Source organism: Monodelphis domestica, chromosome 4 (genome assembly GCF_027887165.1).
Source record: "Monodelphis domestica isolate mMonDom1 chromosome 4, mMonDom1.pri, whole genome shotgun sequence".
Lineage (NCBI taxonomy): Eukaryota > Metazoa > Chordata > Mammalia > Didelphimorphia > Didelphidae > Monodelphis > Monodelphis domestica.
In genome coordinates, this window is record NC_077230.1 from 230,921,304 (window position 1) to 230,943,796 (window position 22,493).

Genomic DNA, 22,493 nt, shown 5'->3' on the forward strand with positions numbered 1-22,493 from the left:
CTAAAGCAGTCCCAAGTAGGGAGGAGAAGGACCCTCCCATGCCAAAGGGGTTCACATTCCAATAGACTATCAGTAGGAAATTCCCTCCAAGCATGAAACCTTCCAATGGTGAAATTTCCAACATTTATAAGTCTAAGAAATTTTAAGGTTTACAAATGGTCTGAGGAACAATGAACTGGCCCCCTGTGTAAAAAGTTTGGGGGCCCCTGGTTTATTGTTTAATCAGAGGCTAGGTCAGTCTGGGACTTCCCTCGGGGCAAGTTCCCAACCAGAAATTGAGTTTACAGTAGTTTATATTTTTTTCATTGGGCAAAAGGACCACAAAAAGTTTTCCAGCAGGGTAGCCACAGTGCCACATCCAGGCACATTACGAGGATTAATTCAGCAGCAGCACCTTAGGGAGAGTGTTAGACCTGGAAGAAGGAAGACTTGAGTTCAAATTCATCCTCAGGCACTTGCTAATTGTTTAAACCTTGGCAAATCACATCCCCTCCCTCAACCTCAGTTTTCTCATCTATAAAATGAGAGGGTTGGACTTGATGGCATTCCAGATTCTAGCTAACTCAGCTCTACATCTGTGAGTAGAGAGGTGGCAATGGAGTCAAAGAGACTATAGAAAGATTCTGTCCAAATCTTTCTTGACCAGGATTCCTGGCTTATGTGTCTTGCTACCATATCTCAGGTGTGCTCTGGTCTGGTCAAGGAAATCAGTTTTAAAATATCCAGACTGGCTCTGGTTGCTGTGAAACTTCTCCCTTCTCTGGGCTCATTTTCCAGTTTCTTACTTTGAATCAGTCCTTGGTGAAACACTGCTGTCTTTCCCTTCCTTTTTCACAGAAGAGAAAAAGATTCAGCTCATATCCCACATGACTTGTTCCTCCTTTTCTCTAGAATGCCTTCCTACAGCTTCTTCTAATGCCCTCTCAAACCTTCTTTGGCTGGTCTGGTTTTAGAATCTCCTGTTTATGCCTCCTTTGGGACCCTTAACATGCAAAACAAAACCGGTGGGACCCAAGGGTCTTCTTGAGATTGTTCCAAGCTGTTACAGAACCATTTCTGGTCCATAGGCATCTGTCCAAGTGCCAGCTCTCCCCTAGAACTATCTTTTTCCTGCTAGCTGCCCAAGGAACTAGGACCTGGGTTGAATTTCCACCAAACCCATTGGAAGTCCTCAGTTCACCACCATCGGTCTTCTTCAGGATATTAGATACTGGACTCAGCTTCTGGACGTTGACTTTCCTGGTCTTTCTAGCTCAGAAAGCTCCCTTTTTGGAGAGCAACATTCCACTTTTAGTAGCTATTTTTTCAGAGATTTCTACTTAGCTATTTTTCATACCACAGCTAAAAGCCTCTGCAGGTGTTCCCAACCAGGTCACTGCCCCTTTAAGAACTGCTTGGATTGTTCCAGAGCCCTGGCCTCAGCATCCTCAGCTGAATTGGATTAAAGAGAGATTTGGTGCTTTTGCACATTCCTTGTGGAATGTTGCCCCCTCTCCCCACCCAGAACCCCATAGCTAGTCAGTGCCTGGACTCCATCTGCTGAGATCAGCTGGGGAGTAGAGAGAAGTAAGAAGTCTTCCATTAAAGAGGATAGCAGCTGCCTCCTGAATCTGACCCTCTGGCATCTCAGGGGGTCGGAGCACAAGGCTGAAGGGCACCAAGGAAGCGATGAGGGACACTGGGCCATGAAAGACTACGCAGATATTGCCCTCTGTGCTGAGACAGCAAAATGGAGCAAGGTAGGGGCAAGAGATCGAAACCCCTTAGCAAAAAGCCTCAGCTCAAGTTCAAAGACCCATCTGATAGTGGGTTGTGCCCCAGTGGAAACTGGTGCCCAGCAGCAGTGAATGGCACTGCCTTGGAGACATTAGCCTAACCTTTTGGTGTTTGCTTCCCTACTCTGCAGCCTGAATTCTGTAATCCAGCTTTTGAACCTGAGGCTGGATTGTCCACCCTATCTCCAGTCCATCAGGAAACTCAGAGCCACCCTAGAGCTCACTGCCATGGTAACAATTAGAGCCAGGGGCAGCATGGGAAATGAACAGCTATAGGGTCTGTAAAGAACATTCACTTTGTGATTCAAGAAACCTAGGTTTAAATCCTGGCCCTATTAATTAACTATTCATTCCCTTACTTGGGCAAGTCACCTCCCCACTCTATGACTCAGTTTCCTCATCTGTAAAATGCAGGGGTTGTACTAGATGATTTCTAAGATTATAGAATCATTGAAGGGAGCTAGAAAGGATTTTTTTACTCAGTTCAATTCCCTTATTTTATAGATGAAGAAACTAATCTCTAAGCAGTTGAAATGGCCTATCCATGACCAGTGACAGGGTGTAAGCGTGGGGTGGCGTTTAGATATAGTTCCTCTGGCTCCTGACCTCTGGCACTTTCCAGCCACTGTAAGTCTCCCTGCAGGTCTGCATCTTGTGCTCTTCTGGAGAAGGGGGAATTAGAATAAGCTCCTAGGAAAAGCAGCAGAAGGGTCATGAGCCCCATCAATACTACCTTCCAGCTTTGCCCACTCCTGACTTCACCCCACAGGTGGTATGGCCTGGAGGTACCAGACAGACTGCCAGTTCTCCTGGCTATGTGCAGCCCTTCTCTCTACTCTGCTGCTTTTGCTTCTGGGACTTCTCACCGTCATCATACTTACCCGTGAGTGTCTTTGGCTAGAAAGTAGAACAACAAGCATGATACCTGCTCTGAATAGGGAGCAGCGAGATTGGACCCCTCCCTTTGATCATTCTCCCAAATGCAACCTAAAGGGAACTCAAAGTACCTTGGACTTCCTCAGGTGTGCAGATCCCCCATCACACCTTTCTCTGACTTCCTATTCCCAGAGCTGAAGCCTACTTCTCCACCTGAGACACCTCCCAGCCTTCTGACCCCTCAAGGACCCAGTAATGCCACAAATACTATCATCCCTGGCATCCAAGGAGAGCTAGGCTCCAACCTTACCCCAGAACCCAGTGAGTGCCATTTTTCTTTTCCTTCAATTCTAAGATTCCCCTAGAAATCAGGCTGTCATGGCAAAGGTATAAACTTTAGAGCTAGGAGCCTGCAGGATGGACCTCTTGAAACAGAATAGAGTCCTCTAGAAAGAAGGGGGAAAGTCCAGGATTACAGGCTCTTGGTGGCCATTTAATCCAACTTCTACTAGACACAAAAATCTTTGACAAATAGTCCCTTGGCTTCTGCTCAAACCACCGGTCCCTAGATGCTCACTACCCCAGAAGATGTCCATTGCATTTTTTAGATAGCTCTAACTATTAAAACACCCTTCCATTTGTTAATCTGAAATCTGCTTTCCTCTAATTCTCACCCATTGGTCTTAGGTTTGCCCTTTGGAGTTGTACAAAATAAGCTTAACTCCACTTCCACAGGATAATCCTGTCTAAAGTTAGAGCAGAAGCTCCCTTCCCCCTGTGTCCTCTGATACCCATCTTTGACCCCCTGACCTCTCACCTGTGATTGTCTGCCTACCATCTGCAGCCTGTGGGGGGCTCCTGCTTGGCCCAGAGGGCTCCTTCGCCTCTCCCAACTACCCAGACCCATACCCGCCCAATGCCTACTGCACGTGGCATATCCAGGTGGCACCTGACCAGGTAGTACAACTCAAAATAGAGGCATTCAGCATGGACGATGTGGCCTCCTGCCTGTTTGATTGGCTGGAGATCTCCCTAGAGCCAGAAGAACAAGGCAACCTGGGAAGTTCCATGGTCAGGTATATTCTCTCACCCTATGCTACCCTCTCAAAACATTTCCTCTTCTATAATTAGACTGTGAGCTCTTTGAGAGCAGACTGTCTTTTGCCTTTCTTTGAAATCCCATATATTGTCTGGCACATAGTAGGTGCTTAATAAATGCTCATTGATTCACTCACTTGAGGTAGGTAATCAAGGAATAGAGGGAGGGCAGATCCACTATGGGACTTATGGGAAAAAACCAATTACAAAGCTTCTGACAAGGAATGGGGAAATTGAGGCTTGAGTCTTGACCACTCACCAGCTATGTGGCCTTCAGCAAGTCACTTAACTGTCCTGAGGTTCAGTTTCCTCATTTGTAAAAAAAAAAAAATAATAAATCTGTCCTGCCTTGCCTATCTCTCAAACTCGTTATATGGATAAAATGAGAGAAGAGTTATCAATGTGATTTGAAAAAAGATAAACTCCGTCCCTGCTCGAGACATTGCTCTCTTTATCCATGGCAGTGAGAGTCATAGCAGGCCAAAGATTAGCATCTTTGTCTTGGTCCTTCCTGTTCCTTTCCCCTCTGACCTCCCGCCTGGCTCCCTACAGGGTCTGTGGAAAAGTGCCACCAGCCGTGCTCACCACCAACGCCAGCCGCCTCCGAGTGGCCTTCGTCTCTGCCAGTAGTGTGGGCGGCATTGGGTTCCGCGCCTGGTACCGGGCTGTGACCCCTAGAGAGGGTGAGTGCTTTCCCTCTCTCCACAGTGGCCAACCAAAGGATTCCATCCCATTCGTGGAGCAAAGTCCATTTGTCTGTCCCCCTCCTGGATCGTCCATTCCGTGAGGACAGAACCTGTGACTTATCGAGTATATCACCCCATCCCCAGCAGGCACTTCATAAAAGTTTGGCCGTAGGGCTGGCTGGTACAAATTTAGGTAGAGGAGAGGGCATTCCAGGCAGGGAAATGGTATAACCAAAGATGGGGAGGCAAGAAACGGTAGATCAAGGAATGGCCCTCTGGCAGGGGGATGCAAGGAGGATGAGTTTCCCTGTGGCCATCTCTTCTGCTTCCTGCCCGATGTGCTGTGTGACGGCTTCACCAATTGCAAGGACTCTAGTGATGAAGCCAACTGCAGCAGGAAAAATCCAGGTAGAGCCTGCACAGGGGAAGGCGAGGTAGGCCTGGGAAGTTCTTGGGCTGCTACCTCTGGTCCCCTTCCCCAAATACTCGGAGAGGAGGGCAAATGGCGCATCTCTGCCTGCACCCCCCGCTCCCCCAGGCATTCCCAACTCACTGGCTTGGGGAGACGACGAAGAGTGTCTGACAATGCCCCCTCTCTCTCCCTCCCTCCCTGCTGTAGACTGTGGAGGGTCTCTGAATGGACTCCAGGGCACCTTCGCTACCCCAAACTTCCCAAAGCCCTACCCTCATCAGCAGGTGAGTCTGGAGCCCGACGTCCGAGGAGCCTGTAGGGAAAAAGGGAAGGCAACAGCTGGATGGAAAAGGAGAAGGTTGGGAGGTTTGAGAGGTGATTCTTGCAACAGAGGGGAGGTTGGCTTAGTCAACCCTTCAATTTCTTTCCAACTCTGGTTCTAAAGAAGTGTTCCTGGGGGCAGCTGGGTGGCTCGAAAGATTGAGAGTCAGGCCTGGGAGGTCTTGGGTTCAAATCTGACCGTAGACACTTCCTAGCTGTGTGACCCTGGACAAGTCACTTAACCCCCATGGCCTACCCCTTACCACTCTTTGGGTTGAAATCGGTATTGATTCTAAAACAGAAGGTAAGGGTTTTTTTTTTTAAATAAGGAAGTATTCCTATTGCTAGGAACACTAGACTGCTAATGATGATACTAAGGCTAAATAAAAACAAAGGACTCTTAAGCAGACCTCAGCTTTGATAAGGAAAGAGGAGCCAGAAGCCTCCTGAGTGGTACTCAGGGTCCCTTGGCTTGGGATGCTACTGAGGTGTTGCCCAGTTTAGGTCTGAGGGAAGGTGCCCTTGGCCTTGAGTCCGGATTCTTTTGTGCTTGGTAACTCTTTCCTATAGTTTTGCCTCTGGCAGATCTTGGTCCCTCCTGGGCTTGGCATCGTGCTGCGCTTCCACAACTTCAGCTTGGAGGCCCATCAAGACTGTGGATTTGACTATGTGGAAGTCCATGAGAGTGCGGACACGGGAGCCCTCAACCTGATGGAAAGGTACAGGGAGAAGCCTAGGAGACAGAGTGGGAGCTCAGGTCTGCTAACAAAAGCACCCACGAACTCTGAGTGCCTACTATGCGCCGAGAGCCGTGCTAGGGGTTACTCGCCGCCAAGAGGGAAACCTTGGGCAGCAAGGGAGGCCAAGGGGCGGATCTCATGCTATTCCCACGCTCCAACCTTTTCACTAACTAGTTACTATTTATGTTGCATTTTAAGGTTTACAAGGCACTTTACAAATATCATCTCATTCAATCCTCCCCCTGGGAGGTAGGTGCTCTTATTAGCATCCCTATTTTGCAGATGAGCAAACTGAGGCACACAGAGGTTAAGTGACTTGTCCTGAGTCCCTGAGTAACTGAGATCAGGTGTGAAGTCTTCCTGATTCCAAGCCTAGTGCTTTATCCTTTGTGCCCCCTAGCTGCCTCTTTTTTGGAAAAGTAGGTTTGGATGGGGCTCTAAAGGACTTTTAATAGTACAGAGAAGATTTTGTTTTTGACACTAAAAATAATAGTGAGTTATTCAGTGATTGAATTGAAATGTATCTGCTGAGGAAATCTGTGCCCTGGGACAGCACCCGAAGGCTCTGAAAGTTAGAAACTCATTTGGAAAGATACTCTAGAGCAGGGGTCCCCAAACTAGGCCCTGAGGCCATGTACCCAGCCCCCACCGCACTTCGGGAGGGGCACCTCTTTCATTTGTGGTCAGTGAGAAGAGCACTGTATGTGGCAGTGGCACAAAGCACAGCATCGCTCACACAGCATCGCTCACGGACAGTACTACTTCCGGTGACATAATCCTTTGCATGGCACCTTAGAATGAGACATCGCGCAAAGGATTATGGGACTGCCAATGGAAGATGTCAGCATGGTGAGCGGCGATCTGGGGGAGGGGATTCCACACTGTGTATGCTGCTGCCCGGTTAGGGTTAGACAGTCTGAGGGGCAGTGAACTGGCTCCCCTGTGTAAAAAGTTTGGGGTCCCCTGATCTAGAATTATAGAAGTGATTATAAATAATAATAGAGATAAGGGACTACAGGTAATTGTGGTTTCATCAGCTCACTCACCCTTGGATGAAGAACCAGATTAAACTAATATTGGGAAATAGTTGACAAAAACAAATAAAAATGCAATTGAACATTGATCATATTAAAATGTAGTTTTCTAAAGCAATATCCCAGTGAGGCAGCAGGGTGGCTCAGTGGATGGAGAGCCAGGCCCCAGAGATGAGAGGTCCTGGGTTCAAATGTGGCCTCAGACACTTCCTAGCTGTGTGACCCTGGACAAGTCACTTAATCCCCATTGTCTAGCCCTTACCTCTCTTCTACCTTGGAACTAATACACGGTATTGATTCTAAGATGGAAGGAAAGGGTTAAAAAAAAGTATGGATGGATAAAGCAATATGCTAGTAGCCTGCAGGGATCTTTCTATAAGGTCTAATAGCCAGTTTCTTTTCTTTTCTTTTTTTTTTAAACCCTTACCTTCTAGCTTAGTATCAATTCTAAGACAGAATAACAAGGACTAGAGTAATGAGGGTTGTGTCTTGCCCAGGGTTGCACAGCTAGGAAGCATCTGAGGTCAGATTTGAATCCAGATTCTCCTGACTACAGGCCTGATGCTTTGTCCACCATGCTACCCAGCTCCCACTATGGGCTCTGTTTCTATTTAAATTTGATGCCACAGATCTGGAACATTGAAAAGGGAAATGGCTCACATAGGTCCAGGGTTATACAACCAATATATATCAGAGGCAAGATTTGAACCCAGGTCTTCTTGCCTCCTAGACCTGCTCTCTACTCACTATGCAAAACTGTCTATAATAATAATACCTACCATTTATATAGAACTCTAAGGTTTACCTAGGGCACATTGTTATGGCTCTCTTTTGAGCCTTACAAATCTATGAAATAATGACTCTAGGTAGCTCGATTTCATGGTAGATAAAGCACTGGCCTTGGAGTCAGGAAGATATGAGTTTGAATATGATCTTAGACACCTTTTATTTTTTTTAAACCCTGACCTTCCATCTTGGAGTCAATACTGTGTATTGGCTCCAAGGCAGAAGAGAGGTAAGGCTAGGCAATGGGGGTTAAGTGACTTGCCCAGGGCCACACAGCTGGGAAGGGTCAGAGGCCAGATTTGAACCCAGGACCTCCCATCTCTAGGCCTGGCTTGCTACCCAGCTGCCCCTCTCAGTATCTCTTATATTTTCTAGCACAGCTTTGGGTACATAGTAGGTGTTAATAAACATCTGATTAAGTGAATGATCAGTATTTTTAAGCACTTCCTGTAAGACACCATGTGGTTATTGTCTGGTTATAAAGATGGCTGGCCTTGCTTGTGGCATCAGCAGATATCTGGTCTGGGATGGAGCCGCCCTCGTCTCTAAGGGCAGTTGTGCCGTCTGGGCATCAGGAGGCAGACTCTGGCTCCTTCCTTTGCTCATCTCCAATAGGGGTATTGGGCTAGAATTCTATTTTTCTCCCCTATCTCAAATACGCTTTGGAGCTCAGTCAAGGCTACTTTTCCTGATCACTCTCCAGGGGGAGGACATTTAGCTGGATCTCCCTCCCTCCAAAGCTGTGTATATAAACCACCATCACAAATGGGCAGTAAAGCGTTTTACTCTTAAGACCCAGGGGTGGGCGATGAGCAGAAACTGGAGAAATTATACCGAGGGCAGGCCACAAGGAAAATGAGCTCTTAGGCAGGAAACAGGATAAAATCTCAAATCAACACGGAGACATCCCTCCGGGATGATGCTCGTAGTAACCTTGGATTGCGAGCTTCGGCAGTCAGAGAGAGGGGCCGCGGCCTTTCCCACACGGCTGCCCCTCCAGGGAGGCCTCCTGTCCGGTACTCAGGAGTCATCCCTTTCATGACCTCCTCTTTCCATTTCTGACCCTCTGAAGTGGCCTCTCCCAAGCAGCCCAGCCCAGCGCAGACACAAGGTGGAGTACAAGATGCTGGGGACTGGAGCCCTCCAGATAAAATGAGGCAGGATAATTCTATCAAAGGAAAAACCAGGGGCATACATCATAATCACTGTCATGGAATTCTGGCAGACCCAATCAATCTGCTCAAATGAAAATTAAAATCCACATCAGAATGCTACGTAATAATAGCTGTCATTTGGTAGTGCTTTAAAATTTATAAAGCGCTTTTCCTATGCTGCCTCCTTTGACGCTCACAACAGCTCTGTGAAGTGAGTGCCATTACTCTCCCCATTTTAAAGATGAGAAAATTGAGGTTCACAGAAGGGACTTATTCAGGGTCACAGAAATAGTACCTATGAGAGGCAGGATTTGAATTCTAAAACTAGCACTTTATCTACTTTGCCACCTTGCTGCTTATTGTCATTCAGTCGTTCTCCAGTCATGTCTGACTCTTCATAGTACCATTTGGGTTTTGTTTTGCTTTTTTATTTTATTTAATTAATTAATTTAGATTCTCATGGTTATAAGATTCATGCTCTTTCCCTCCCCTCCTCCCACCCCCTCCCATTGCCAATGAGCAATTCCCCTGGGTTTTACCTGTCATTGATTCAGACCTATTTCCTTATTATTGATATTGCAATACAGTGATCATTTAGAGTCTATATCCCCAATCATATCCCCATCAACCCATATAGTCAAGCAGTTGTTTTCTTCTGTGTTTCTACTCCCACAGTTCTTCCTCTGAACATGGATATGGATCTTTCTGATAAGTCCTTCAGAATTGTCCTGGATCATTGCATTGCTGCTAATAGAGAAGTCCATTACCTTCAATTGTACCACAGTGTATCAGTCTCTGTGTACAATGTTTTCCTGGTTCTGCTCCTCTCGCTCTGCATCACTTCCTGGAGGTTGTTCCAGTCTCCATGGAATTCCTCCACTTTATTATTACTTTTAGCACAGTAGTATTCCATCACCAACATATACCACAATTTGTTCAGCCATTCCCCAATTGAAGGGCATCCCCTCGTTTTCCAGTTTTGGGCCACCACAAAGAGCGCAGCTATGAATATTCTTGTACAAGTTTTTTTCCTTATTATCTCTTTGGGGTACAGACCCAGCAGTGCTATGGCTGGATCAAAGGGCAGACACTCTTTTAGCACCCTTTGGGCATAGTTCCAAATTGTCCTCCAGAATGGCTGGATTAATTGACAACTCCACCAGCAATGCATTAGGGTCCCATTTGGGGGTTTCTTGACAGAGATACTGGAATGGTTTGCCATTTACTTCTCCATCTCTTTTGACAGATGAGGAAACTGAGGCAAACAAGGTGAAGTGACTTACCCAGGGTCCCAGAGCTAGTATGTACCTCCACATTTGAACTCAGGTCTTCCTGACTCCAATTCTGGCACTATATTCATGCGCCACCTAGCGGCCACCTAGTCACTTATATATAAGTATATACCGAGGATGGATATTAGCAGCCAGGGGTGGTCTGAGGGAAGATAGAATGTAGAAGAGGAACAGCTAGGTGGCTCAGTGGATGGAGAGCCAGGCCCAGAGATGGGAGGTCCTGGGTTCCAGTGTGACCTCAGACATTTCCTTGCTGTGTGACCCTGGGCAAGTCACTTAACCCCCATGGTCTAGCCCTTGCCACTTTTGCCTTGGAACCAATATGCAGTCATGATTCCAAGAGAGAAGGTAAGGGTTTAAAAAAAAAAAGAAAGAATGTAGAAGGTGGCTCCTAAATGGTCCTTTTATTTTTTTAAATCCTTATCTTCTGTTTTAGAATCAATACTATTGCTTAATATACTAACTAAATAAATAACTAACAAGGCAGAAGATTGGAAGGTAAAGAGTGACTTGCCCAGGGTCAACCAGCTAGGAAGTGTCTGAGGTCATTTTTGAACCCAGGACTTCTCCTCTCTGGACCTGGCTCTCAATCCACTGAGCCACCCAGCTGCCCTCCCTGAGCAGAAAGTAAGAATTGTTTTTGGTTTTGTTTTGTTTTTAAGTTTATCTATTTAATTTGGAATATGTTTCCATGGTTACAAGATTCATGTTCTTTCCTTCCCCTCCTCCCCACTCCTCTTCTGTAGCTAACGTGCAATTCCACTGGTTTTACATGTATCATTGATCCAGATTATTTCCCTATTATTGATATTTGCACTAGGGTAATCATTTAGAGTCTACATCCCCAATCATATCCCCATCAACCCATGTATTCAAGCAGTTGTTTTTCTTCTGTGTTTCTGCTCCCACAGGTCTTTCTCTGAATGTGGATAGGGTTCTTTCTCATAAGTCCCTCAGAATTGTCCTGGATCATTGCACTGCTGCTAGTAGAGAAGTCCATTACATTAGATTGTACCACAGTGTATCAGTCTCTGTGTACAATGTTCTTCTGGTTCTGCCCTTTTCACTCTGTATCAATTCCTGGAGGTTGTTCCAGACTCCATGGAATTCCTCCAGTTCATTATTCCTTTTAGCACAATAGTATTCCATCACCAACATACACCACACTTTGTTCAGCCATTCCCCAATTGAAGGGCATCCCCTCATTTTCCAATTTTTGGCCACCACAAAGAGCGCAGCTATGAATATTCTTGTACAAGTCTTAGAAAGTAGGAATTGTAAGAGGAAGAGAGACAGGGAAAAGCATTTTTGGCTTGGGTCCAGAGTTGGGGGGGGGGGGGTGGAGAGGGTGAATGTTATAAACCTGAAAATGTCAGTTTGAGCCAGGCTATGAGGACTGTAGGTGCCAAAGGGGGTCTTTGTTTGATCCCAGAAGCAATGGGGAGCCCTTCATTTACTTAACTGAGTTGTAAGTTCTGGAGAAAGCAGAGCCCTCCTCCACCCTTGGCTACCACCTTCTCTGGGCAGGTTTTGCGGCACCCAGCCGCCCCCACCCCTCATTTCCTCACACCATGAACTGACTGTGATATTTGTGACGGACTACCAGATCAGCAGCACAGGATTTTCTGCAACCTACCAGGCCTTCAATATGACTAACAGTAGGTGTCACCGGGGCACAAGAGAGATGGGGGAGTCGAGGAGGCAGAGGTGAATGCTCTAAGGGGGCCAGGAGGAAGGTCTGTGCTCTCCTCATGGATGCAAGATGGGCATTGGGCAAGTTCTGTGCTCAGGGCTGCTGGCTTTCTGTCCTGTTCTTCCTCGAAGATCCCTGTGGGCCTGGGGAGTTCTCCTGCCAGGATGGAGTGTGCAAGAACTTTCATTGGATGTGCGAAAGCTGGAGGAACTGCAGTGACAAATACAACTGCAGCAGCCTCCCCCAGCTGCCCTTTGGTGAGGATGTTAGTGGGCCCATGGCATCAAGGAAAGGCTGAGAGAAAGCTCCTCCAAGCAGGGGATGGCTGGGAGGATGGCCGGGGCCACTACACCTGAGATGATGCCTGGAGCAGCACAGTGATGTTAAGCTGCTTGCTTTTGACCCCTCTCTTCTGCAGAGCCAGCTTGTGAACCCATCTGGGTGGAAATGTGCCAGGGCCTCAGCTACAACAGCACAGCCTTCCCCAATACTTTGATGACCCTGGAGAGTCAACAGGAAGTGGAAGAGATGCTGAAGGGATACAAGGTGTCAAAGAGTCAGTCTTGGGGGTGAGGAGGGAGGGAAGAAGCTAGAACAACAGTCGGAGCCTAGACAAACCTGGGAATGGCTTGAAGTCAGCAGTTCAGAAACAGACATGTTGAAGGGGAGGCCAGATGGGGGAGAAGGGGGAGAAGCTGGAGTTGGGAGGCTGAGCCTTGATAACTTCCCCTACTTTATAAACGACAGACCTTGACAGACCTGCCCTGTTACCAGCCTTTCCGGAGACTCCTGTGCGGGCTGCTCCTGCCTCACTGCACCCCCTCAGGAGGCATCCTGCCGCCCTGTCGCCCTGTCTGCCTAGAAGCCGAGCAACACTGCCAGCCTGATCTGGAGCCGCTGGGCATCTCCTGGTCCTTCAATTGTAAAAGTCTGCCGGATGCCTCTGACCCAGCAGGGTGCACCTGGCCCTGAGCCAGGGGAGGCCTCTCCCATCCCCACTCCCCCCTCACCTTCACCTCTGATTTCCACCATTACCAAGTCTGGGAACCCAAGGATCTGGCCACGCCAACCTCTTCTACAGTGTAGGGAAGCTAAGGGAGCAGGAAGATCCAGAGCTCGGGAATGCTGGGCAATCCTCTTTCCTTCTTCACCCCCCTTTCCTAAGGGCAGATATTACATCTTCTTTCCCTAGAACCCCAACCCCACCCCCAGCTATTCTAGTACTCCTTCCTCCAGGGTGTTTTCCTCCTTTTTTGTTTATTCTTCTCTTCTCCTTTTTCTAGGTCTGATCCTTGGCTATCTCCCGACATTTCTTCTTCCACGAGTTGCATTCTTCTTTCGTGGTAGCTCTCTTCCTATCTCTCTCGGTCAGTCTCACTTTCGCTCTCCGCATCTTTCCCTCACGCTTCTCATTTCCATTCCACAAAACGGATTAATTCCACACCTACTGTGCGCCAGTTGTAGTCCCGGACAGGGCGATGCCTTTAGCTCCATCTCTCTCCGAGTCCCTGTCTTCTTCCTTCCTTGTCACTCCATCTCTGGCTCTCTCTAAATCTCTGCTCGTCCCTCCTTCCCTCCTCTGTTCTCCACCTCCCCCCACCCCACCCCCACCCCAATCCTCTGGCCTGGAGCCCTGGAGACATAGCAAGTTATTTGCCAGTTATTTCCTAGCCTGTCTCTCTTGGCTGTCTGGACTGCTGGTTTCCTCTCCCAGTTTGGGAGGAGCGGCCGGGACTAGGGGTACGAGAGCCGGTGACTGGGAAGGGGGAAAGGGGCCGCCGTGGGGTGAGTTTGAGGGTCGAGGGAAGCCAGCACCCCGAGGAGGCAGCGGAGAGAAGCAGCCTGTTTCAGAGGGAGAGAGGGGTGAGTCAGGGCAGAGGGTGGCTGTGGGATCGCAGGGGATTATAAAGGAGGGGGCCGGAGGTATCTAGGGATGGGGAGGGACTATGAGCAAAATCGGGTTGGGGCACGGAGAGAAACAGTCTGGAAGAGAAGAGGAAATATGGCCCAGAGGGGAGTTTCAGTGGGAAGAGAGGGACTACATTCTGCTTTCCCCTCCTTTCTCTTTTGGCTAGGCTCCAGGATTTCCTAGGTCCTGCAGAAACATCCCACCCCCTAGTCCCAGGACAGCCCTCTACTCTCTCAGTTGTAGCCTGAAAGGCAGAGAGGGGCCAGGATTGGGAGAGAAGAGAGGCAGGATCCTAGATCAGAGGTTCTGACTCCCAGCCTGCACCTATTCCCCCTCCCCGTAGGCTGTGGGACTCAGCCAGCCCCTTCTCTAGGAGGGACCCAGCCGTCCTGGCGCCCAGCCCCAGTGCCATGAGGCCACTCCTGTCCCTCCTGCTGCTGGCCCTGGTGGCTGGCTCGCCCCCATTGGAAGACAACAAGATCCCCAGCCTGTGCTCCGGGCATCCTGGCGTCCCGGGAACCCCTGGGCATCATGGCAACCAAGGCTTGCCTGGCCGCGATGGGCGAGATGGGCGAGACGGGGCGCCTGGGACTCCGGGAGAGAAGGGTGTTGGCGGGCACCCTGGTAAGAAGACCTCACTCCATCCCTTTACCCTTCTTTCTCCCTTCTCTGATGTCCCTCCAAATGATTCCACTTCTCCCATTCTCCTCCTCTCACTTTTCCTGTCCCTTTCTCCCTCCCTTAATGACATCCCCTCCCCCCCATCCCCCACTAGCTCACTGGCCCCAGGGTTGACGCTGGTTCCAGTATCCCTTGCCACAGCAGAGGGCGCAGAAATCCCTTAGTTTAATTTGGTTTTCTTCAGGGTTTGCCCCCATTAACCCCAGTCCAACATGTCCCTTAAGCTCTATTGGTCCTTGTGGGACTTTGACTCACTGTGGGGCCTGGAGTCCAACCTATAGGTGATGAAGAAATTGGCTGGAAAAATATGATAGAGGAAGAGAAGAGAAATGATGCCAGGTGACCTGTTCCACAGATACCAAAAAAAAAAAAAAACATCAGGGAAAAATGTTGGAGATCATCTAGCCCAATAGTCTTTCCTCCCCTCGTTTTACACATGAAAAAACAGAATTGCTTCACTTTTGAGGTCTTAGTCTCCTCTTATGTAAAATGAGGATTGGACTAGATAAATGCCTAAGGTTCCCTCCATGTCTAAACCCTGAAATTCTCAAGTAATTAGAAGAGGTAAGATTTGAACTCTGATTCTTAGTACCCTTCCCATCACAGCATATCTCCTATTCCTTCTCAGTCATATTTCCTGAGGATATATGTCTAGTGAAGGATGGAAGAGATAGAGTATAACTTGTGCAAGTCCCTCTGCCTTCACAGCCATGACCATCATGCCTACTTCTAATACTGTCTCTTGCCCCCACAGGGCTGCCTGGGCCTCGGGGAGACCCAGGACCACCAGGAGAGTCAGGGCCAATGGGAGCAGCAGGGCCAGCTGGTGAGTGTGCAGTGCCTCCTCGGTCAGCCTTCAGTGCCAAACGCTCAGAAAGCCGGGTACCTCCACCTGCTGACACACCCTTGCCATTCGACCGGGTACTGGTGAACGAGCAGGGGCATTATGATCCTGCCACGGGCAAATTTACCTGCCAAGTGCCTGGCCTATACTACTTTGCCGTCCATGCCACCGTCTACCGTGCTAGTCTGCAGTTTGACCTTGTGAAGAATGGAGAGTCAGTGGCTTCTTTCTTCCAGTTCTTTGGAGGGTGGCCAAAGCCAGCCTCACTCTCTGGGGGAGCTCTAGTAAGGCTGGAGCCTGAGGACCAAGTCTGGGTACAAGTGGGCGTGGGTGACTACATTGGCATCTATGCCAGTGTCAAGACAGACAGTACCTTCTCTGGCTTCCTAGTTTATTCTGACTGGCATAGTTCCCCTGTCTTTGCCTGATTTTTCCCCCTCTCCAGGAAGGTCACTCACTTCTTCCTTCCTGGGATGCTATACCCTCTTTTCTAAGAAGGGTGTCACTGCCCCCAGCTGCATCTGCTCTGAGGAGGGCTGGCTCCCCCTGGTGTGGGTGAGTAGGGAGCTGGGGAAACAAGATCTCAGTCTTTCTGTTGATAGGTATGGGAGGGCATTATGACAGGAAAGACAGTGAGGAATTGGCCAGATTTCTCCCCAAAAGAAAGGGATATGAACTGTTCCTGGCAATCAGGTCTTATGGGCACTGGTATTTTGGTTCCCTGGTCCTCAGGGCTCCCAGCTCCATTGGTAGTAGTGGGGAGACCCTCACCATTTCCCCTCTAGGTGCCTTCCCTTTGTATTTCCTAACCCCAGGACCAGGGTCCTATGCTTAGACATCACTCAATAAATTACAAAATCCTCCTAGTTCCAGCCTCTGATTGATTTTCTGGTGTGTTCATCTATGTCTGACTCTTCATAGCCCCATTTGAGGTTTTCTTGGTAAAGATACTGGAGTGGTTTTCCATTTCCTTCTCTATCTCATTTTATAAATGAGGAACTGAGGCAAACAGGGTTAAGTAACTTGCCCAGGGTCACACAATAAGTATAAGAAGCCTTATTTGAAGAGGAATCTTGTTGACTCCAGACCTGGCCCTCTATCCATTGTGCCATCTAGCCACCCATCTAGGGAGTAAGAATACCCTAATATAGTTGGATGGCAGTAGGAGGCAAGCCAAAGAAAAGGAAATGGGATGGAATGAAAAGCTTCTAAATTACTTCAGAACATAGGATGAAAGGTATAGTTGTGTCAAAGTAGACGGCAGGTAAACTTAGAGGGGAAATAACTGAGGAGAGAAGGCCTCTTGCAGGTGACTTTTGAGATAAGATTTGAAGGAAGGGTAACCAAGGTGTGTGGTGGGGAGAGTGGGCAGAGAACATTGTAGGCATGGGGTGTCACACCAGAGGCAGAGCAAGAAGGCCAATGTAACTAAAGCATAGATGTAGGAGAAAGTAAGAACTTTAAATGTCAGAGCTTTATATCTCATCCTCGGGGTAATGTGGGGAGCCACTGGAGTTTACTGGGAGTGCGGGAGCAGGCATGGTTAGATCTGTACTTTTAGAAAATCAATTTAATAGCTGAGTGGATAGATTGAAGCTGGGAGATTCACAAGGCAAGTAGACCAAACAGAAGGCCATTGTAATAGTCCAGAAGAGAGGCGATAAGGACTTGAACTTGGGTGCTGTGAGTTGAGAGAAGGCACATATAGAAATAAAGCCTGGATCCATGAGAGCACCACCTCCCCTTCATCTTCTATTTCTGTGCAAAAAGAATTCAGGAACTGGAATATAACCCAGAATTCCCATTCCGTTAGTCATGGGTGGTTGGAAGATATTTATCTATCTGGGATGACAGCTTACCCATTTTTTTGTACTATGCTATGGTAAAGAATAGGGTATTTTGCCCATTAAAATTATATTGTTGAGAGAACCCAAAGTGAACAGAAGTAGAGGGTAACAGGATCCAGAGCTTGAAAAACAGCTGGTATAGGGACTAGTTTGCTGGGCAAGTCAGGAAGATCTGGAATTAAACCCTAACTCAAAACTAGGCAAGCCTCCTTCTTCCTGTAAAATGGGGAGATTTAATTATAATAGTATAATTAATCACCTACCTCACATGATTGTTGTGAGAAGAGATAATCCACAGAAAGTATGTTAAAAACTACAGATATGAGCTATTAATATTAGTTAGAGGAATACAGTACTAATTGCCTCCAGGATAGCACAGTTCAAGCCAATGACCACAAGGACATCTGAAGTCTGCTCCTTTTCTTAGCCCAGAGCCAGAGCATGTATGGCTCTGGGGAGAGGGATGACAGAAGACATCAGAGAGCCATTATTAGACCCAGCCACCCAAGCTAAGTCCTAGTGTGTGTTCAGGATAGGGGGAAAATAGTGGAAGGGTCAGAGAACAAAATGAGGACTTTGTCTCCTCTATTGAATTTAAAGGACAATGACAGCACTTAAAATCTTTTAGTACAGCCAGTTGAGCTCTTCTACCTGAAATGTTATCACTGACTATTCCCTGCAGTGGCCTCACTTGGGTATCCCAGGTTTTCTGTCTCCTGACATTAGGATAGAACGATATCCCAACCCACCCACATTCCCACTCAACCGCTGCCAGTCTCAAATACAAATCCCGCCTTAGGATTCTGGTTTTGGGCACAAAGCCCAGCAGTCCAGAAGCTGAAAGGATTTAAAAAGGGTCTTTGCTTCACACTCAGTTTATCTACTCCCATAAATATTTATCCTAAGATTAAACAAAAACTGGAGGGAAACCAGGCATCCCTCCCCTTCCTTGGGCTCCTTAAGTTCATCTTTGCCCAGGAATTAAGTTCCAGAGAAGACTAACTTCAGTCTTAGAAGTTCTATGCAGTGGGTTAAGAATATTTCCCCTCCCTTAGCCAACTCCAAGAGTGACAGGTGAAGCCAGTCTGAATCCTCTTCTGTGCCTCCCTTCCACCCACCTTTTCATTAATTATCAGTGGCCGAAATACACCTTTTCTCAGTCTCCTCCAGACCCTCTGGGAGGAAGGGTCTAAAAAGAAAATTAAAGTCAGGACAGGGATCTGGTTTTCCAGAGATACCCACAGGTCCCTTCCTTCTCCCTGTTCTAGCTGAGGAGTATCTCCCATCAACAAGGCAGAAGGTGAGGACCAATTCTAAAGATCTAGAAGTAAGGAGTTTTTAAAACTTCTGGGAGAAAGTGGAAGACTAATCAGTCAAGAGATTGGATTAAAGTAAAAAAGGGATCTTGGAACTTCTGTTCCTAGCGAAGCTTATTCTAAGCAAGGTCAAAGGCAATTTCCTAAAGCTATTGAGGAAATGGGAATTTTTGTGGAAACAAGGAACAGATGCTATGCCATGTCATTCATGGGGTCTGAGGGTGAGGAGGGAAAAAAAAAAGGCTAGAGACCACAATCTAAGCCTAATTGCCCTTCAGTCACTCTACTCTAGGAGAAAAGTGCCAAGGGTGGAAGTTTCCAGTGCCAACAGACATCTTCACAATCTTAGCCACAAACAGAGGCAAAGGGGCTGTGGAACAAACTTTATTCACAAATAAACTGTAACAGTGTAAATGTTCAGGGAATATGCTATCAGCCCCTCCCTCCTGAAGTGCCTGGACCCAGAACTCAAGTGGAATGTGCAACCTGTGCTCCCCAGAAAGGAGAGAGAGGACTAGTGTGGGAATGTCATTTTCATAAGTGGAGTTAAGGGAATGGGCATGGGGACATAGGAGCTCTGACTGCTCCCCTCTGGACTCCCAATGGGGATGGGGTGCAAGAGGGACCAAAAGACACACACCTAAGGAATCTAGGATTATCCTCATCCTTTCTCCTTCCCCAGAGGATCATTGGTCTCAAGTTAGCTTTTGTACATTGAAGAGGCCTTACTGAGAGAGCAGGGACAACTCTCTGCCATAGAGAGCAAATGAAAAACCACCCCATATTTCCCCACTCTTGAATCTCCAGGAAGGCAGGAAATTGGTTGATAACATAGGTCAAAGACCTACAAAAGTCAAAGATCTTCCCAATGACTTTCAGCTGCCAGGTAAGTAGCAAGCAGATCTGCTCTGGCAGGAGGACCTAGGCAGGGGGGAGTAAGATAGGCCAAGATAACAGGCCTAAAAGGGAAAACCAGAAGGTCAGGGCCTCTTTGGCCCCATCACAAAGGCTGGCATCTGGGCAGGAGCCTTGAGGGTTGTAGTCTCGGGAACACTTGCATAGGTGATATAGATGCTCCAGTCCTCACCACCCCTCAAATTTCCTGATCTTAGAAGGCATAATCTATGCCATCATTCCCCACCAAACCCCTTCTCCCTGGCCTAGCTGGACTAACTGCTTCTCTATTCCCATTAGCCTAAGGTGAAGGGGGAATCTTTGTGTCCTTATGGCTTCAAAGGCTTGGAATGTGAGCCCAAATGGCCTCTGGATCAGTAGGGCTATAGGGGTACCCACCTGATCAGAGAAGGGCAGTGGGAAAGGCAGAATGAATTCCCAAGGGAAAAAACCATGGTAAGGGGAGCAGGGATGGGCACAGAGCCCTCAGAGGTAGACATTGAGGGTCTGCAGGATACCCTGGCGGCACAGTGGGCAATTTCGCTGATAGGCTGGCTGGCGTAGCAGAATCTCTGTGCAGGCTTGGCACAGGCAGAGGTGCCGACATGGTAGCAAAAGCACAGTTTTGCTTTGGTCCTGACAGATGACACATTTCTTTCTTTCCTCTTGTTCCTTCAGTAGCTGCCATGGGTCATGCCCTGCCAGAGGCTCCTCCTCATTGAGTCTTTCCCGGCCCCTGACAGCTGCCACTCGAGCTGCTCCTGACCCTGCCCCTTCCTCTGGCCGAAACAGAAGTCTAGGTAATGGGTCAGGAGGCTGTTCATGTCCCCGGATTCTGACAGATGGCCCCCTCCTTGGTCCACCTTGGGGAGCCCCAGGGGCTCCTCCTCCAGTGGGCCAGCTTGCCAGCTGCAGGCTCCGGCTCCGTACCCTACGCCAAGACTCTGAACCCAGTGCCAAGCGATAAAGTCGTACCACATCCCCACGGACCCGGTGGTAAGAAGGCAGGGCATGAAGCTGTTCAGTTGCCCGGACTGCCAGCCGAATGGCAAGAGTTGGGTGCAGGATGGTTATGGTCACTGCCAATACTATCACCAGCAATACCAAGCCAAAGAGATTAGCTAGCATGAAACCAGCGAGAAAACGCATGGCAGAGGCTATTAACTCCAGTACCAACTGGCAGGGGGTCCAGAGGAGAATTGCCATGGCAACAGCACTGCTAGACACATGGGCAAAAAAGGCTCCTAACACATCAGTCACCCTACACAGTGGACCCATCACTGAGTCCCAGAGGGCCAGTCCAAGGGCAAAGAGGTTCTGAGTCCCAATTAGACAGATGTTGACCAGACTGTTGACCACATATGCAGCCAAGCTCATGGCGATGGCACAGACATCACAGGCCTGTCGCAGCAGGGCATGGCTGGAGGAGACCATGCTCAGGACGCCCCGATGGACTAGTTCCCGGCCCCTCGTGGCCACGTGCAAGGCTAGGTGCCCCACCACCTTCAGGCTCTCCAGGCCCGGGCAACAGCCCCGAAGCAGGACTCCCACTGCCTGTAGGCTCCCCAGAAACAGGCGGGTCAGGCCCTCCACGGCAGCCACGAGGGAAAGCAGCGCCCCTCGGCCCAGGTGCAGGAGGCTGGCCAGGACAGTGTGCGGGAGGTTGTAGATGAAGGTCACCATCCAGGTCAGGGCTGCCAGCAGGGAGGATACAAGGAGGAAGTTGAGGTCCAGCACAAAGCTCAGTACGTCCAAGGCCAGACTGATCCCGTTCAACACCAGGTACACCGCCTCCATGGCTGGCCAGGGGCGCCCCCGAAGGTCGTTGTTGGGGCCGGGGGAGCAATGTCGTGACCTCGGGGGCGCTGGGGGGAGCCCCAGGCAGGCAGGACTCGCAAAAACAGGCGGGAGGTGGGGAGGATCGGGGAGGGCCGGGGCCCGGGGCGACTCGGCGAGAGGGAAGGCGGGGGGTCCCCGGGCCCCGAGGCTGGGAAGGGAAGGGTAGCCGAGCGCGAGGCGGCCGCAGAGAGGCTCCTGTCCCCGCCCGGCCCCCTTCCTCCGGGTTCGCGACCTCGCGGGAGGCGGGGGGGATGGGCGGGGAGGGAGGCGGAGGAAAGGCGAGGAGACCCCTCTCAGACGGCCCCAGCTAGTACTTCCACCGTGGCCGCCGCCGCCGTCGCCGCCACCGCGGCCTCGGCTCTGCTGGGCGCCGCCATATTGGAGAGGGGGAGGGGCCGGAGGCGTGGTACGAAGGTCACAGGAAAAGAAGAAACCCGACTAATCCGGGCGGCCCAATCCCCGCAGTAGCCGAAAAGTGATTGGCTAATTTGAACCGCGCTGAATCGTGTTTACATTCCAAAGGACAGGGCTGGGCCAAGACGAGGCTAGCTCCACCTTCTCCGGAAGCTGATTGGTTAAATCTCCTAGAGGGCGGTACAGTTCAGTTGGGGGCGACCTACGAAGACCCAGATTCAGTCTTTAAAGGGAAGGAGCAAGCGCGTAGTCCCTCCCCCACTGAATGTGTCCAGCCTCCACCAGCTATCTGTTTCTCTGAAATACCCTAAGTGCCTTCTCTCTAGACAAAACCACCTCCTTCTCCGAGTCTTCCTCTCTTTATTCTCTCTAGCTGTGACACTCTTTTCTCTGCGTCCTTAGTGCAACATTTTATCAAAGACTTTCCCTGCATCTGTTTATAAAGTAATGTGGTTTAGAATGTAAACTCATTGCAGACATTATTGAATTTTTTTGTCTTGTCTTATTGTTTTTTTTGTAAATCTATTTTCCAATTACGTATAATAATTTCCCACATAAATTTTCTGAAGTTATATGTCCCACATATTCTCCCTCCCTTCCCTTCTCACCCTACCCAGAGATGGTAAGCAATTTTATCTGGATTATACGGCATCATGCAAAACATATCCGTATTGTTCAATTTTTATAAGAATAATGACACAAAATTAATTAAGACCCCAGATAATAGTACGCTTTGATCTGCATTCTGACTAAAAAAGTTCTTGCTATGGAGGTGGATAGCATTCTTTATAAGTCCTTCAGAATTGTCCAGGATCATTGAGTTGTTTTAATTTGAATTTAATCAAGGTGTGATTTAGATTTAGAACATTTTTAATATTATTG

General features: G+C 48.7%; 3 protein-coding genes across 7 annotated transcripts; 2 read left to right on the top strand and 1 right to left on the bottom strand.

The window, feature by feature from the left end:
- The first annotated feature begins 1,426 nt into the window (after positions 1-1,426).
- On the top strand, positions 1,427-12,922 carry MFRP (membrane frizzled-related protein). Its single transcript, XM_056794225.1, has 13 exons — positions 1,427-1,739; positions 1,907-2,006; positions 2,545-2,658; positions 2,844-2,972; positions 3,496-3,727; positions 4,302-4,432; positions 4,718-4,843; positions 5,055-5,131; positions 5,739-5,887; positions 11,702-11,832; positions 11,999-12,124; positions 12,286-12,413; positions 12,615-12,922. Exons 1-13 carry the CDS (start codon positions 1,686-1,688, stop codon positions 12,837-12,839), a joined length of 1,722 nt encoding a protein of 573 aa, XP_056650203.1. The 5' UTR covers positions 1,427-1,685; the 3' UTR covers positions 12,840-12,922.
- C1QTNF5 (C1q and TNF related 5) lies at positions 12,919-16,167 on the top strand. 5 transcript variants are annotated; one of them, XM_007494652.3, is made up of 3 exons: positions 13,488-13,607; positions 14,120-14,400; positions 15,212-16,167. In XM_007494652.3, the coding sequence occupies exons 2-3, from the start codon at positions 14,187-14,189 to the stop codon at positions 15,727-15,729; spliced, it is 732 nt and encodes a 243-aa protein (XP_007494714.1). In that variant the 5' UTR covers positions 13,488-13,607; positions 14,120-14,186; the 3' UTR covers positions 15,730-16,167. The 5 variants fall into 5 exon arrangements, with proteins under 5 accessions (XP_056650205.1, XP_016289282.1, XP_007494714.1 ...); XM_007494651.3 differs by having other exon boundaries at positions 13,600-13,730; XM_001370370.4 differs by having other exon boundaries at positions 13,603-13,730; positions 14,150-14,400.
- Positions 16,168-18,832: 2,665 nt separating this feature from the next.
- On the bottom strand, positions 18,833-21,609 carry RNF26 (ring finger protein 26). The gene has a single exon (XM_001370400.4). It carries the CDS (start codon positions 21,153-21,155, stop codon positions 19,845-19,847), a length of 1,311 nt encoding a protein of 436 aa, XP_001370437.2. The 5' UTR covers positions 21,156-21,609; the 3' UTR covers positions 18,833-19,844.
- Between the last annotated feature and the right edge of the window lie 884 nt (positions 21,610-22,493).